This window comes from Gobio gobio (genome assembly GCF_949357685.1).
Source record: "Gobio gobio genome assembly, chromosome: 3".
NCBI classification, from domain to species: domain Eukaryota; kingdom Metazoa; phylum Chordata; class Actinopteri; order Cypriniformes; family Gobionidae; genus Gobio; species Gobio gobio.
In genome coordinates, this window is record NC_137099.1 from 58200414 (window position 1) to 58217073 (window position 16660).

General features: G+C 36.8%; 1 protein-coding gene across 2 annotated transcripts; it reads right to left on the reverse strand.

Moving 5' to 3' along the window:
• Positions 1-9275: 9275 nt before the first annotated feature.
• Positions 9276-16001, reverse strand: LOC307122948 (CMRF35-like molecule 9). 2 transcript variants are annotated; one of them, XM_079811291.1, is made up of 6 exons: positions 15811-16001; positions 11463-11762; positions 11080-11235; positions 10199-10306; positions 10053-10096; positions 9276-9941 (listed from the first exon to the last, which is right to left on the reverse strand). In XM_079811291.1, exons 1-6 carry the CDS (start codon positions 15851-15853, stop codon positions 9786-9788), a joined length of 807 nt encoding a protein of 268 aa, XP_079667417.1. In that variant the 5' UTR covers positions 15854-16001; the 3' UTR covers positions 9276-9785. The 2 variants fall into 2 exon arrangements, with proteins under 2 accessions (XP_079667417.1, XP_079667418.1); XM_079811292.1 differs by having other exon boundaries at positions 9280-9941; positions 11463-11662; positions 15811-15986.
• Between the last annotated feature and the right edge of the window lie 659 nt (positions 16002-16660).

Genomic DNA, 16660 nt, shown 5'->3' on the forward strand with positions numbered 1-16660 from the left:
ATAAGGCCCCAGTATTGGGCATTTCATGTGGCGCCTGTTCTTTAACCTTCTCCCATAAGCTCATCAGGGCCAGGGAGAATTCCACAAGGGTCTCCCCTTCCTGCTGTCGCCTAGAGAAAAACAGTTCCTGTAACGCTACATATGATCGCGTACAACCATACAATTCGCGCAATGCTGCGATGATTTGGTCTGGATCTCGCCGCTCTACCCCCGAACGATAACGAAGCTCTTCGCGTGCCTCGCCCTCCAAATGATCGATCAAAAAGAAGGCTTGGTCAACGGTAGACATATGACGTGCCCTCATACAAGCACGTGCCTCCTCTAACCATTCATTAATATCAATGCCGGTCCTACCATTAAATTTTGGGCACTTATGATCCCTCGGAATAAACACAAATCGCTCGAGTGGGCCGGTATCAGGAAGTAAAACACTACCTGCTGAAGTCGGTGCCGCAGTAGACGGATTACTAGCTGAAGCATTCGGGGCTGGGAGCCCGGCTGATGTCCCCTGGCGCAACTGCTCATTATCAGTCCGCAGCTGGGCCACCAGTGCCCGCAGCTCCTGCAATTCTTCCTCCATACCACAGGATTACCTGAATGGGCCGAGACCAAATCCCAAAAAAATAATGGCTACACCACCCGAGCACTACTGGCCGCACAGGGTCGCCGTTGTCCTATTCCTGTTCAACAAAGTAAAACAAAACAAAAAAAGACACCACAACATGAATAATATATAAATTCACATCTCTGTCCCACACCAATGCATTACCCTGCCGACTGCGCCACGATGTGGCATGAGGAAACCTGCACTTCTTATGGAATCGAATAACAGGCAGCTTTAAGAGAACCGACTACGCCACTCTGACATACACAGAGAATAATTAATACCTTTATCTTAAAGGCACGCAAGTTGGTTGCATTAGGAAGGAGCAGAGACGTGAATATCATGCACAATAATTCTTTATTAACAATAAAAATCTAATTTAAAATCAACTGGCGTGCCAGGCAGGACATGCCACAACAACTGATTCATTTACTCATTTATATACTCAGGGCAGGAAACATGGTCGTTTTAACAACAAATACTCACAATGACCTACAATAACAGTACATTCAGGAGCTTTGGCTGAGGACTCCAGAATAGGTAATACCTGGCTTCACACACACACTCTGGGCAACTCACACCACTGCACACAAAATCCGTGCGTCTCACTGCACACAAAATCCGTGCGTCTCACTGCACACCACACCCTGTGTTCAAACCATCACCAATCCACAGGAAAGGAAAAGGAGGATTCCTGACTGGAGCCCCCAGCATCTAGCAAAAGAAACACACTCTAACACACACACACACACTCAAACACAATAAAGAAATAATTCCAGAATAAATCAGAGTAATATACACAATAAATGACTAATAAACCCAAACACTCGCCTGGGAACAATAGCTCTCACTAACAAATAATTCCCACATAAAGAAAGAAAAACAAAAGAAACAAATTATAACATCGTCATTAATCAGGGTGAACAGGCAAGAAAGAAATAGACTGTAGGACAACGGCGATTCCTCGCATTAAATAGGCCCTCTGAATCGAGAGCAAAAAGATTTGCTCAACAGATCTCAAACACCCGGCAATGAAGTCAGTCAATCGCTCATAATGAACCACTTTTAGATGGTTTGGTTTCACTTTGATCCTGCCGCATAAACTGGTCTGTATATCTCTGAAACAAGCCGACGATGAAATCAGTCAAGCACCAAACCGCCCACCAGATTATTTGATCTCGCTTTGATTCTGCAGCGTCGCATAAATGAGTTCACACATGCCTGTAACAAGCGTAAGAAAAGCACGCGACCGCTGGCGTGATGCCCCACTCGAAATGCCCGCACGTGGGACGCGAAAAGGGAACCCCCGAGTCAACAGGAAGCAACGTATCCTAACAGGCTGAAAGAGGCTATTTATGGCCAATCGGAAATGACGTGTCCCAATACTTAAAGGGAAATGTACGGCGGAAATCTCTGGCTTAATTTATATAAGTGGGCAGCGGGGAAAGGAGAGCATTCGGTCACACCAACATTCCCTCTCTCTTATATTAGATGGCTGGAGTTTCGGGTGTGCCGCTGGTTTGTGTGCCATTACTGGAACTGGGGCTTTATTTGGCTTGTTCCTCGTCCTCCTCCTCCTCATAATTGTATGCAGAAGGTCAGTGAGCAGTATATACTGTATATAATTCAGCGCAAACATATTCTGACTTTTGATCACTTGACTCAAATCCTACATTAATTAGTTTTGTAGATATTCTTGGTTCTGAGAAAAATATATGTGACATTTTAACCAAGACCGGTTAACCAATTGCGGGGCCACTTTTCGCAGTTTGAAGTTTTTGCAAACTTTTATATATGTATTCAATAACAGGAAGAAGATAAGAAATAATGACCCTCAGGACAGTGACAACCATTTAAATGACTCTCAGGACATTGAGCAAAAAAAGGTAAGTCAAGGTTAAATTACTTCATATTTCACTAGTCATATTTCCTAGACTGTAGAGATACATCTACACAGTATACTAAATAAAGCAGATAAATAATATTATGTTTGTTTAAAACTAAGTATTGATCACTGATGTTAAATATAGAGATATTAATGCTTTTTTACATAGTTATTAAAACATTGATAACTGCTTGAATGATTACATTGCATCTTTCCCATAAAATGCCATGATCAGGTTTTGTTGATCTATACTGCTGCATGTGAAGATACATACACTTTTAAAACATTCTCAAAGTGGAGAGCTGAATTGTTATGGATTACTGTAAATTCACAAGTTAATATAAAAGTTATGCTACATTGATTCTATTGCAGACATCTGCAAGAAAGGCCTCTGAATCTGGAGCTGATGACAAGGTCCTCTATGCTTCTGTCCAACATAACAGAAACAAACCTGCAAAGAAAGCTGAAAAGGATGAGATCCAGTATGCCAGCATTAATGTTCACCATCCTGCTACTGAAGCCAAGTGAGACAATATTATTTATATCTTAAGACCTTATGATCTTTATATAAAATAAGTTTCACTGTCTACATGCATTAAAAGTATGTAAAGCCCCGTTTCCACCGGAATTACCTGGAACAATTTGTACCAGGAACTTTTTTCCCCCAGACCTGCTATTGTCTGTGTTTCCACTGCGGTCTAAAGTACCGTGAAGATTAGGCAAATTAGGCCGGTGTTGTAGGACTGCTCACGGCTGCTCCTCCTAGTCAGCGATGGACAGTAATCATTTTTGCGTGATACTGTCTGCAACAATAACAAGTATGGAGGAGATGCAAGCAGCGCTGCTTTTGCTGGTTATGTATTGGTTTACTAAAGAGAAAAAACATAAACAAAACGGCGGAAAAGAGACGAGCACTGATACTAAAGCGTATTCTGAAAGCTCGTAAAGCTAGATTTAAAATAAGACAACGTATGTTATTATCAGCGATTACGGACATTGACCGTGCGATTGCTGAGACGAACGCGCGCCATCGGACAGAAAGAGCAAGACTGATATTTACTGAACGCAGAACGAACCTCGCAAGATTTTTAAAAATGCCGGTTGAAATAAAATGTGTGGAGTCAACCAATCAGCATGTTCAGCGCCCAAGTCCCACCCCCGAACGTTCCTGAACTTTGAAAAAATACTACCTCATGAGCAGGGACTTTCGGAGGGAGAAATATTTACCTGGAACTTCATTTAGACCCTGGTTCCTGCGGTTGAAACACACAGAGTACCACCCCAAAATTCCTAGTTCCTGGGGAAAGTTCCTTCGGTGGAAACACGGCTTAACTGTCCACATATATTTGTCTTTTTTTTTTTTTACAGATCTACTGCGGATCAAGAGCAGGATCCAATGATCTAGATTTTCATTTTGACCACCTGAAAGTCTAAATATCTTCATGCCATAAAAAGAACAGTGTTTTTTTTTGCTTTAGCATTTCCATTTAACTTAATTTGCATTATCATTTTTATTTTTTGAGTGTGCGTTCCATATCTTCACTTCTGTTTAATCCAAATAGTGTTAAAACTCGGATGGATGTTTCTTAAAGGTGGGGTGAGTGCTTTCTGGTAACCGATGATGATATTTCAAATCACCAAAACAAACACACCCCTATTTTGATAGCTCCGCCCCACACATATGTAACCCAGGCAACGACTATGGCGGAATCTGCTGGGTCAGACGGCCGAGGGTATGATGTCATCAATAAGTGAAAGCAATGTGTGTTACTAGGGTAATCCAGGTCGAATGTTCAGTGAAAAATTTATCCCTTACATCCCAAAAACACAAACAGAGTTTTCATGAACAACTCGATAGCACAAGCACAAACATATTACAATTATGACAAGATTAGAGGGTTATATCGATCACTAAAAGAGGAACCAAAGGAAAGAAACATATATTAGGCGTTTATTATCTTACTCTTCGGACACACTTTGGGAGCTGACGCTTGAAACAGACAGTGAGGAGGTTTAGACGCTCCAGGTTTACATGATCCAGTCTTTATCATCGCTGAAGTAAACAACAATACGATCGCAAATGGACAAGCAAGCAAACATGACACGTGAGCATATTCAAGCAAAAGCCAGCATATATTAGTTCTGTGAAACACAATCAATGTTACTCGCCTCTGGAGAAGAAATAAATTAACGCTCGCTCCTTGAGTTCTCTCCAGCGCTGGAAAGCTGATCGTAAGCCTTCTCTTGTTCCACATCTTCCACATGTGTTTTAAATCTGCCATCTCTCTCTATCTGTCGTCACTCGGCTAATGTCCGTCCTGTGTCGTGTCTTTTGAATAATGACGTGCACTGAGCGCTCTCTTCTCATCTCCCTGTCATAAGTAGACACGCCCCTTACTGCTGATTGGCTATCAGTTTGTTTTGGTACACACGAGACACTTTTATAAAGAATTTTTGAAATACCACTTACCCCACCTTTAAGCTTTGTAATGGTGAGTAATTTGAATGTTATATTGAGTGTTAAATATTACTGTAAGTTTATCATCTGTCAGGACAAGGCAACATGGTGATTTTTTTGTATTTTAATTTAAAATACCAAGTCATTAAAAGGACTAAATGGAAAAAATGGTTTTAAGTGAATTTTAAAGAAGGTAAAACAATGAAAGACTCAATTATGGGAGTCAACGTTTAGAGACACGCCATACACATAAATATAACATCTACAAAGTGTTGCAATAACACTTTAAGTATATAAAAGTATATGTTTAAGTGTGCTTTATGTGTAACAGTAGTAAACTTTAATGTACACAACTATGTTTCTCATTTGTACTGCATCTGTGCTACAAGTGAACTTATTAGTATACTATTAGTTTACTATTTTAATACTTGTAGTATTTTTTTGTTTTTGTTTATGGAAGTACACTTTGAAATACACTCTCAGTCAACTTCTAGTTTAGTAGTTTTATACTGCAAGTACACTTATAAGTTTTCTTTAAGTGAACATAACGATATACTTATAGTTTAGTATGTATATATTATTTTTGCACTTTAAGTACTGCTTTGTTCCTATTTAGGTATTATTTTTTATACTTGAAATACCTTTAACTCTTTCCATTTTAAAAACATTTTATTGTAGCTTCATGCATCCTTTTTGCCAACACTTGAATGTGCAAGTTTAATTTTAGAAAAGCAACATTTTAAACAAAATTGCATTTTAGTCAAAGAATTCATCCGGGTCAGATTCAGAACAATGACCAAAACATATATTGAGTAAATCGAGTCCATCAACACCTCCAAATCTTGACAGTCATTTCCTCTTCATGGGTTTCACATTTCATTTGGTAACATTAGGCAGTTTTGAAATGATGCTGCTTAATTTTTTATGATCGTGTTTGCGTTAACAATCTTCTATCACTTGTTTCAGCTTCTTCTTCTCCTGTATTTTGATCCAGAGTTTCTGTATTAGATGTGGCATAGCGCCCCCTACCGTATAACAGTGAAAACATGGATAGCCGGAAATATCACTCAATAACGGGGAAATAGTAAAGTAGATTTGAAGTAAATTCCTATGTACACTACAAGAGGCTACTCAATCAAAAGAGTAAACACAACTACAAGCCAAGTATACTTAGAATACTTAATTATACTTTTAACCTGTTAAACTGCAACCCCACTTTGGGGCTCACAGCTGAAAACGACCTACCTGAATTAAAACAATTATAGCTCCTGAGAACAGTGTGCTACAGGCACAATTAAGGTATCTTTGGAAAGAAGACACTTGGGACTCTACTAAAAAGCAATCAGAGTTGATAATTCTCAAACAGATAAAAAATTATAATAGTTGAAATGCCTCAAAAATTATTTGCACTACACAGAATGTTGTATTATTTCATGTAAAAATATATGAAAATAGACCTGGAGGAATCCAGTTCAGTTATGGATTGAAAGCCACACGACTTATCAGTTTATAGTTCAAGTTTGAGGAAGATATAATGAAAAATGTGGTTCCTGCAAGCTTTTTTCCAAGACTATGTCTGTTCCATTTCTCCCTCCGCCTGCTTGAGGCACATCCCCAGAAATGACATCTCCCAACTAAAACAATTGCAGTTGCTAAACAATTTGCACTACATGCACAATTTAGACATCTTTAAAAAGAAGACACTTTACAGTTTATTACCCAAACATTAAAGTAGAAAAAAACTTAGAAAGACAAACAGTTATAGAAGTTGAAGTGTCTTGAAGATGATTTGTGCTACAATGAACACTTTATTATTTGATGTAAAAATATATGAAAATAAGCCTGGAGGAATCCAGTTAGTTAATGAATTGAAAGGCAAAAGTCTCATCAGTTTATATTTAAAATTTGACGAAGATATCATGAAAAATGGGGTTCCTGCATGCTTTTTTCTAAGAATATGTCCAGGTGCCAAGAAACCTACAGGAGACTTGATAACCTAATGTTATGAAGTGTACTGCAAGCTGTTTTAGCCATCATATATGATGCTTGAATGCTTTTTCAACTATAAAATAATAGGCAGAACCATAAGACTTTGTATTAGTGATTTATTTGTACAACAGAACTTATAAAAATATAATAAAAATGAAATATTAATAAAAAAGAGCTAAACTTCTTTGCAACTGAAAATACAACAAGTAATATAAGTATAATAACTATAAATATAACTAGTAATATAAATAACAATATAATATAAATATATAGCTATAAAAACACACACAATTTGCAAATGTAAAAAAAAAAAACATTTACTGGCCTTTTACTGGCGGATTCAGGTCTACAACAGCAAGTGCAGATCTTGAAGAATCTGAAAGCGTTCTTCTCTTTTCTGCTGGTTGGCTGGTGCTTGGATGCCATAGCTCATCTGAAGACTCAACCTGATGCCTGTAGAATGGCAAGGAAAGGAATGAGAATTAGCACTGCATGTCCTATTTCTGTATAGTTTGCCCATTCAATCAACAATCACACTGTCATCATTCACTCTAATTACAGGCCATCCCATGAACAATGAAACTGATGGGCAGTCGGTTAGACAGCATTCATATTGACGGCGGCCCATACATTCTCACACAGCCCAAGCATCAATCTAACGGCCGGCTATACAGTGAGCATTCATATTGACGGCGGCCCATACATTCGCACACAGTCCTACAATCAATATAATGGCCGGTGAAACAGTGAGCATTCAACAATCACACAGATGGTCGGCCGTCCAGAACTTTTCTTTTTTCGTCAATTTGTTTTTGTAGCACAGGGGAAAAAAATGCATTTTATATATTATATATATATATATTTTTTTTTTCTGTGTGTGCTAGAAAAAATGCTAAATATCAGTATATGTATAATCTATACTGGTATATTGTAATTTTTCTAGCACACAGGAAAAACATAAAATAAATACAGTCTCAATATATATATATATATATATATATATATATATATATATATATATATATATATATATATATATATATATATAAACAATTACATGTGTTATATATATATATATGTTTTATTTACACACACATGGGGAAAAATTATATATACTTTTTCCCCATGTGTGCTAGGAAAAATGCAAAATATCAGCATATGTATAATGCATACTGGTATATTGTAATTTTTCTAGCACACAGGAAAAACATAAAATAAATACAGTCTCAATATATATATATATATATATATATATATATATATATATATATATATATATATATATATATATATATATATATATATAAACAATTACATGTGTTATATATATATATATATATATATGTTTTATTTACACACACATGGGGAAAAATTATATACTTTTTCCCCATGTGTGCTAGGAAAAATGCAAAATATCAGCATATGTATAATGCATACTGGTATATTGCATTTTTTCTAGCACACAGAAACAATAAAATACATACATTCTCACACACATTCTCAATATACATAAACAACTACACATAGCAACTCACCGGTATGTTATTGGATCAACTTCTCTGTCAACAAGCACCGTCATCGCTGTGTTCACTCTCCTTTTTCACATCGCTGCTTCGAGTGAGCTCAAATAAAGCATCTTCAGCACAATAAAAACTTCTTTTGACGATCCATTGGATAATACATTCCGTCCAGTTAGTAAGATTAGCAAACAGTTACTACAAAGAGACCTCTGTTTGTTTACTAGCGCGTTAGCTTTTAGCTGTCAGATGGGGGGTGTCAGGCTCGCTGCATCTCGTCGGAGATAGCGCCACATTGGCACATTCAGATGAATAAATATTCACGCCCATGTGACAAACATACACATGCAAGGTCTCGTTGGAATCGTGTGCTCATTGGCTACATTTTCTGTCAGTCATGACGATTCAATGCTTTTATTGGCTCCAGATAAACAGACATTATCATTGGATGAGCACGTCATGACATCAGATAAAACGATCGCTATGGTTGGATATTTTTGACTATATCGCGGCTATCTTTGCATGTTTTTGAGTGGGGTTAGTTGGATTTTGTTCGTAACATTCTAAGCTTTAAACCCATGCCACTTTATTCTACCGGGAGACTGTTTTTGGTGCATTATTTTATTGCATAACAGTCTAGTATGATACTTCGCTCCGCAGAAATGCAATGTAAACAAAGGATTAACCATCAATATTACACCGTTATTGTTTCGTTGGATTAAAATGCTCTATGGGATGTTATTCAGTGGACCCTCACCTTTCCATTCGTTCTGGAATTGTTTGCAATGGATGCGTGTGTGGCTCGTAATTAGGACACTAAAGGTATGTACTCTGTTTTTATTTATAAAATCGTTGATGTGTATTGCTTACATTGATGCAAAAATACAGCCGTTATAAGCTTTTCAATGAAAAACAGTGGTCTGTCCTCGATGCTTGAGGTTTAGACCTTTAGAATGATATATAGTTTGTCAAGATTAATGATGTTTTTTTACGTTAAATCTATTAACAAACATTACACTCGTGCTAAAAATAGCGCTTCAACCCGTGCACGTGCTCATGAAGCTTAAGGAGTTTTAAGTATATCTTGATCAAAAGATTGAGTACAAGTATATGTCAAATATACTTACACTTTTCAGTCATTAAAAGTCAAGTATACTTGAGTGCAAATTTAAGTATATTTCTGAGAAGTACATACAAAGTAGATTGAAAGTAGACTCTTATTTTTTAGGTTAAAAGAAGTAATAGCACACTTGAATAAACTTCTTTTTCGTAAGGGTTGTAATGTAGAACATGTTGAGTGTTTGAGGTTGAGGATAGTGGATAGCATTTTTTTTATACATTGCCATAAATAGCTTCTCCCTCGCTAGTGTTGAAGTGTAGGTTCTGATAGATTGGGTCTGGTTGGTTCTTGTCCTTAGACATGATACTGGATTTCTTTATGGTGGCGTAGGGTTTGTCATCAGGAGTGTTCGCATAAACACCAATTGCCTGAATCACAAACAGAAGGTGTCATTAAATTGCTAATCAGCTGTTGAAATGGTTTATAAAGTAAGCAGAAGTTGTGTGTTTGATCTTATGATGTTCCTGTGTGCCACTCACCTCCTCGCTGTGACGCTCATTGTATATAGATCTATCTGTAACTCCTGAAATAAAGCAAAGAATACCAGATGTTTTCTTGGAAATTAAAATAATACAGAAAAATATATTTAGAGTTTTTTGCGTGTCGTATTTGAATGTTCACCCACTTGATTTCTTGACTCTCTTTCTCCACTGACAAGTGACCAGTCCAACTGAAGATATGATCAACATGACAGCCAGTCCAGCAGCAGCACAGAGAATAAAATACACAGGCACTGGGAATATATGGACAGATGAGGTGCATTTAAAAGAAGATTTCATTTTTCATCTAGATAAACTGACATGTTGCATGCACTGACAATCCCTATTCATCTGTTTTCAGCACCTGTATATTATTTAGAGGACTTTTGGGTCATAACGTTTTTATTTACTTAATATATAATGAAGAAATACAATGGAAACAGTTTGAAACTGGTCAAAATGCTTTCACAAAACCTTCAAAAAGGGCCCAGCAGGCACAGTACGTCAATGTTACGTCAGGAAGACACTGGACTCCAACTGATCCCACGTCAGTCAGACATCATATTTTGGTTGAAAATGAAAGTCAAGTTGACGTCTAAACCCAATGTTTGTTTGACATCAAGCTCCAACGTCAGACAGACATTGAATTTTGGTATAAGATAAAAGGTCAAGTCAAACTGCCCAACTAACGTAAACACTGATCACCATAATGGAAACATCTAAACCTCTGTTAATTCTCAATAAGAGCTTCTGTAGACGTCTCCCATAAATAAAGTCAATCTGGTTAGTAATAAGTGTACTTTTTTGGGCGGGTATTTATTCCAACCAAAATTCAACGTCTGCCCAACGTTCGTGCTTGACGTCAAACAAACGTTGGATTTAGACGTCAAACCTATTTTCATTTTCAACCAAAATCCAACGTCTGACTGACACTGGAGTCTACATCCTGTGCCTGCTGGGAGGAGATATCAAAATGCATTAACCCTTCAGGTAGGAAGGCAGTAATTACAATAAGATGTGTGTCTACCTGTTGATGTCGGTGAGTGTGTGCTGTCCTTAGTGATTGAAGATATGGAAACTGAGTGTCTTGGTGTAGTCGGTTGTGTTTCACCACTTCTCCATGGATTGGTTCGTGTTTCCTTCGTCCTAAGATGGGTCACTTCTTCCAAGTTCTTTGTGTTGTCTGTTAGTTGTAGAGAAATTTCAAAGACACGTCTGTATTTCTGAGATCATTTTAAAGAGCAGTTGCGTTGTCTAAATTGTTGTATAAGCCTTCTAACTTCGCCATTTAATATGAAACAAACATAGTAGTGCTGCTACCCTTCATTGTGGTCTCACACACATTAGCATTAGGAATATAAGCCATTAATAGTCTGGCAGTGCAATGAAATGCATGCTTGTCATTCTTACCTTTCAATACGTTCAGACTGACTTTTACATATGTGTCGAACCAAGCTCTCTGCACTCCACACCAGTAAATCCCAGTGTCTGACTCCTGTAGATCAGTGATGTTCACGGTGAAGGTTCCTGTCCCAGAATCCTTCAGTGTGTATCTCCCTTCAGGAGACCGGTCAGATTGAACTAAAATATCTCTGTCTCCACATGGATCTCTGCAGAAATACTTTATGTTGGTTGAAGCCCATTTGTGAGAACAAGGAATGAGGATGTATCTTCCTACATATTCAGAAATTCCACCTGAAGTCTTAAATCCTGTTTTAAGGAAAATAGGTTTTGTACTATCAGTTCCTCTTCATGACGCTCCAGTTTCAGTTATTCAATTGTAAACGTAACTTACTTACACTTATTGTCTATTAACATAATATTAGGAAGTGCGATTGCTTCACAACCAGTGCACACTATGAAAGTACACAGCAAAATCCCCAGTGTTAAATTAACACTACTCAGTGTGCATATGTGTCCACACTACAGGGTGTTAAAAGTAACACTTAAGAAGTGTTAAAGTTAATGAGATAATTAAGTGATTAATTAAGTTATGATTGACCATTAGTGATGAGAAACACAAGAACTACAATTGACTTCAGCCACAGCTTTAGATGAAATCAACTGAAGATAAAAGAAGACATTAAATCTCTGAAGATCTCAGCAGAGGAGGATTAAACAACTCCACAAAAAGCATTACCAGCTTCACACATTACTAACCAGACTGACTTTATTTCTGTCAGACGACTATAGAAGCTGTTATTGAGAATTACTTTTTTGTTTATTTTGTGTTGAAACTGTTTTAATGTCACCATCATGGTGATCAGTGTTTTCTTTAGTTGGGCAGTTTGATGAAATTTTGTATGTTAGTGTTTCTCTGGCTACTGTAACTGAGTTTGCAATGGCAAGAAAAGCAAGAGTAAACACAATCAGATGTTGTTGGCTGCTCAGTGATAAGAATATGATCATTGTATAGTGATTTAAATCACTGATTAACTCTGTTTTTACTGTGATTCCAGGAAAGATCCAGATCGGTTTTAATCAAAAAAGCTGAATATGTTTTAAAGCAGATTGTACACTAATCACTTCTAACTCCTGCGAGAGTAACTCACACACAGACATAAAGAATCAGCCTATGAATCTCAACAATGGTGACATGCTTCATGCCGCAATGCATTCTGGGAGCCATTGATGAATTTTGCATGATGCACCCAGAATGCATTGCGGCATGAAGCATGTCACCATTGTTGAGATTCATAGGCTGATTCTTGATGTCTGTGTGTGAGTAAATCTTGCAGGAGTTAGAAGTGCTTATTGTGTGATGTATTATTAAACCGGAAAACAAGACTTATGTACATGTTTTAAACATTGATCAGTTTATCTGATGAAAACACTGCTGGATCTCCTGCTGTAGAGTCACAATGCTACTATAATCATTGACTCTCAGGATATCTGCAAATAAGGCCAGTATATGATAACAACTGTATCACCAACAACAAGCCAACATCATCTGTCATCAACTTGTCATCATCAATTTTCTCTTGATGTTCTCACTGTAACAAACAGTTACAGCAGCCAGAGAGAAAATGCTGACAAGTCAAGGGTCAAGAGCCCAACTAAAGCAACACTGATCACCATAATGGTGGCGTCAAACAAAACTATTATTTGCAATAAATCATAAACATCTAAACCTCAGTAAGAGCTTCTGTAGACGTCTGACAGAAATAAATGTGTGAAGCTGGTAATGCTGTTTGTGGAGTTGTTTAATCCTCCTCTGCTGAGATCTTCAGAGATTTAATGTCTTCTTTTATCTTCAGTTGATTTCATCTAAAACTGTGACTGAAGTCAGTTGTAGTTCTTGTGTTTCTCATCACTAATGGTCAATCATAACTTAATTAATCACTTAATTATCTCATTAACTTTAACACTTCTTAAGTGTTACTTTTAACACCCTGTAGTGTGGACACATATGTACACTGAGTAGTGTTAATTTAACACTGGGGATTTTGCTGTGTATTACATTTACAGCACAAGTGCAAACAAATATATAATCGATGGAGAAATGATTTGGCCAGAGAGATCTGACTAAACACGTACCTTTCTCTGAGTGTAGTGTTTAAAAAAAAACTAGTATTTTTTAGTTTGGCCTCCTTTAATCAGTTTAATCCTTTAAGGCCTGTTCACATCAAGAACGATAACTATAAAGATAACTATATTAGCGTCCACACCAGTGGACTGTTTATTCTTCGTGTGTGCTTGTCTGTTGCTTTAAATGCTTGAGCTTGTTACAGCAGAATGGATTCTGATTGGCTGTCATTGTTTTTATAATTTATTAGCTGGATAAAATCGTTCTGAAAGTGATTACAATGATATCGTTTCTCTGTGCCGATATAGCTGTGTGGTGTGAACTGTTATTCTTTAATATTGAGAACAATTTTTAGTACTATATCTGTATCGTTATCTTTATAGTTATTGTCCTTGGTGGGAACAGGCCTCTGTTTTTCACCCATTTAGACACATCCATACCCATTAGGGTTAACGTAAAGTCATTTTATCTTGTTAACATTATTATTTGCATATTTATGAGGTTAATGACATTAACTGCAATGCAGCCTGTTTTAATAATAAAATATTGTCATGTCTGCTCTGGCTGTTGAACGTATAATAAAGCACAAAATCAAGCAAACAATATGGGCTCTTCTTCACTCCAGTTAACGTTTTACCATCAATGTTCAATTTCATATTTTAAATGCTCTCTGTGAAGCCATGGATCATGAGCAGTCACTGAAAACGAACAAGTGTCTGTGGGTTTTATACATTACATTATACATTAGTAGACATTTTAATTAGACATTAGTATAATTAAAAGAAATAATAGTAATTAATAGTCCCGTATTGGCCTGTTAATCTGAGCCATCCATGGATCAAACCAAACTAGCCCTGACAATTGATTAAAGAACACATAGGCTGCGTCCCAAATCGCGTCCTATGTGAATAGGTACTACATTTGAATTTGAATGAACTTAGCGACCCTTAAAAAAAAAAAAAATTCTATATAGTATGAAAGAATGTAGTATGAATGTAATCCGGACGTACTACATCCGCCATGTTGTCATGGTCATGTGACCTACCAGTGTCAGTTGCGTCCCTTCACCTCCATTTCTAAATCGTCTCCCGTGGCCTAAAGTGTCCATCGGATGCGCACTTCAGAATCTCGCCGGAAGTAGTAGGTCATCCCGGTACTTTTCGCCTACTGTTTTTCCAATACATTCGGACATACTACTCTGTTGCCGTACTGTTTTTCGCATACTATATAGTAGAGAAGTATTCGATTTCGGACATAGCTATACACTTGATATTTAATTTTATTAGATTAGGTAATTGCATTTTAACTTTTTTACTTCCAATAAAACATTTGCAATAGATTTGTAAAATGTGTTTTTATCCCTTACGAAACAAAAATATATTTCAGTATATTGGAAAATATCATGTAATATATTAGGCAATATATTCCCATATATGGGATTTAATATTTATATTTTCCAATATTTTGCAATATATTGAAAGCGGCAATCATTTGTATATTTTGTAATATACTGCAATATATTACACGGATATATCATATATTGTATATATGTACCATCAATATATTAACAATATATTATAATATATTTCAAGTAATATATTGGTAAATATATTTTCCTTTCATAAGGGCATGTTTGGCCTAGGTTTGTGTTGCATTAACACTGTTCTGACCAGCAGGGGACACCGTGGAGACGGGTGTCAGATTGTTTCAAAGCTTTGACACAATATTACTAGATTTTTAAGTAAAGACATTAAGTAAAGTTAGCTAAAAATTGTTAGTTAGAATCACTGTTGGATTTTACAGTGTACTCGCCGTCATTTCACACTGTATCCCACTGGCCATCTGTGTTAGCACTGCAAAAGATTTTCATAACACAAAGGTCAAATGCTAAACCTCTTTCAAAATTACAATTGTGAAATGTTGCTTTACCCTGTTTTAAAATTGAATAGCATGATAAACCAGGGTTAATCGCTCTGTGAAAAACCCTAAACTAAAGACGTTGCAAATTTATTGTCCTTTTCAGACAGTTGGTAGAGCTGCCAGAACGGTGAAAGTAGTTAAGCAATTTTAGCTGTGCATAGAAAAATTGGCTCGCAAGTTTTGCGTCATTTGATCAGCTCTTTAGCTCGGCCTTTATTTTATTGGCCGATAACGATCAATGAATCAAAACACCTTGAATGAATGATTCCCATAGACAGTAGAGTTTCTACCGCACATCTAATGAGAACTTACCTGACAGAAACATCCATAGCCAGAGAACACGGGAGAACTTCATTTTGAGCAAGGATCCTATTATGGGTGGTTTAGTCCAGTTTTAGCTTTCTAAGCTTTAATATTGAGGAGCTCAGGAGCTCTGTTATACCATCAAATGCAGTAGTAACATGTATCCCTGTATCCTCCTGTGCACTATTTCTCACATGTTCGCTGGTTTCAAGACACCCACACACTCCTATCCAGAACCTGACCGCTTCCTCTTAATTAACTTTTGGTTTTAATGGACATTCCCCTTTTATGAGGGACCAGGGCCAGGTTTGTTCTGCCCGTCTTCGTTAATAATGTAAGGTTTGAAGAGTGCAGTCTGATTCTAGGCCAATGTGAAATAACCTCTTTCAGAGAGTCACATCCTGCCTGTACATCGTCACTCACTAGTCATTTCAGGTGTTAGGAAGTAGCAATACTAAAAAACAGTTAGGGTGACCATTACAATTACTACACTAAACAACTACAATAAGAATTTGTGTCAATTTAACAACATTTTAAGATACACTATGCATTTTTCCCTCTAGTGGTTAAAAAATAAAACTGCATAGGCCTACTTCTTGTGGAAGATTGTTTTGGTTGCTTCAGTTCTGCTCCTCTGTTCAGATCAAAAGAGTAGCGTCCCTTACGGAACAAAAATATATACTGCAAAATATAATGCGATATATTACATTGCCATATATGGGAAACTAGTGCTTATATTTTTTCAATATACTAGTGCTTATATTTTTTCAATATACTGCAATATATGCATTGACCATGTGTGGCTATATATTGATACATATAAAATATTTAGAAATGAAGACAAAAATAGCATTACATG

Bases quoted from the DNA above. Each gene is read 5' to 3' on its own strand.
- LOC307122948 (XM_079811291.1), bottom strand. From the start codon at position 15,853: ATGAAGTTCTCCCGTGTTCTCTGGCTATGGATGTTTCTGTCAG. The intron at 10,097-10,198 runs GTGGGTGAACAT...GCTTTATTTCAG, and splicing joins AAAGAGAGTCAAGAAATCAA to GAGTTACAGATAGATCTATA. The intron at 9,942-10,052 runs GTGAGTGGCACA...TTTGTGATTCAG, and splicing joins ATGAGCGTCACAGCGAGGAG to GCAATTGGTGTTTATGCGAA.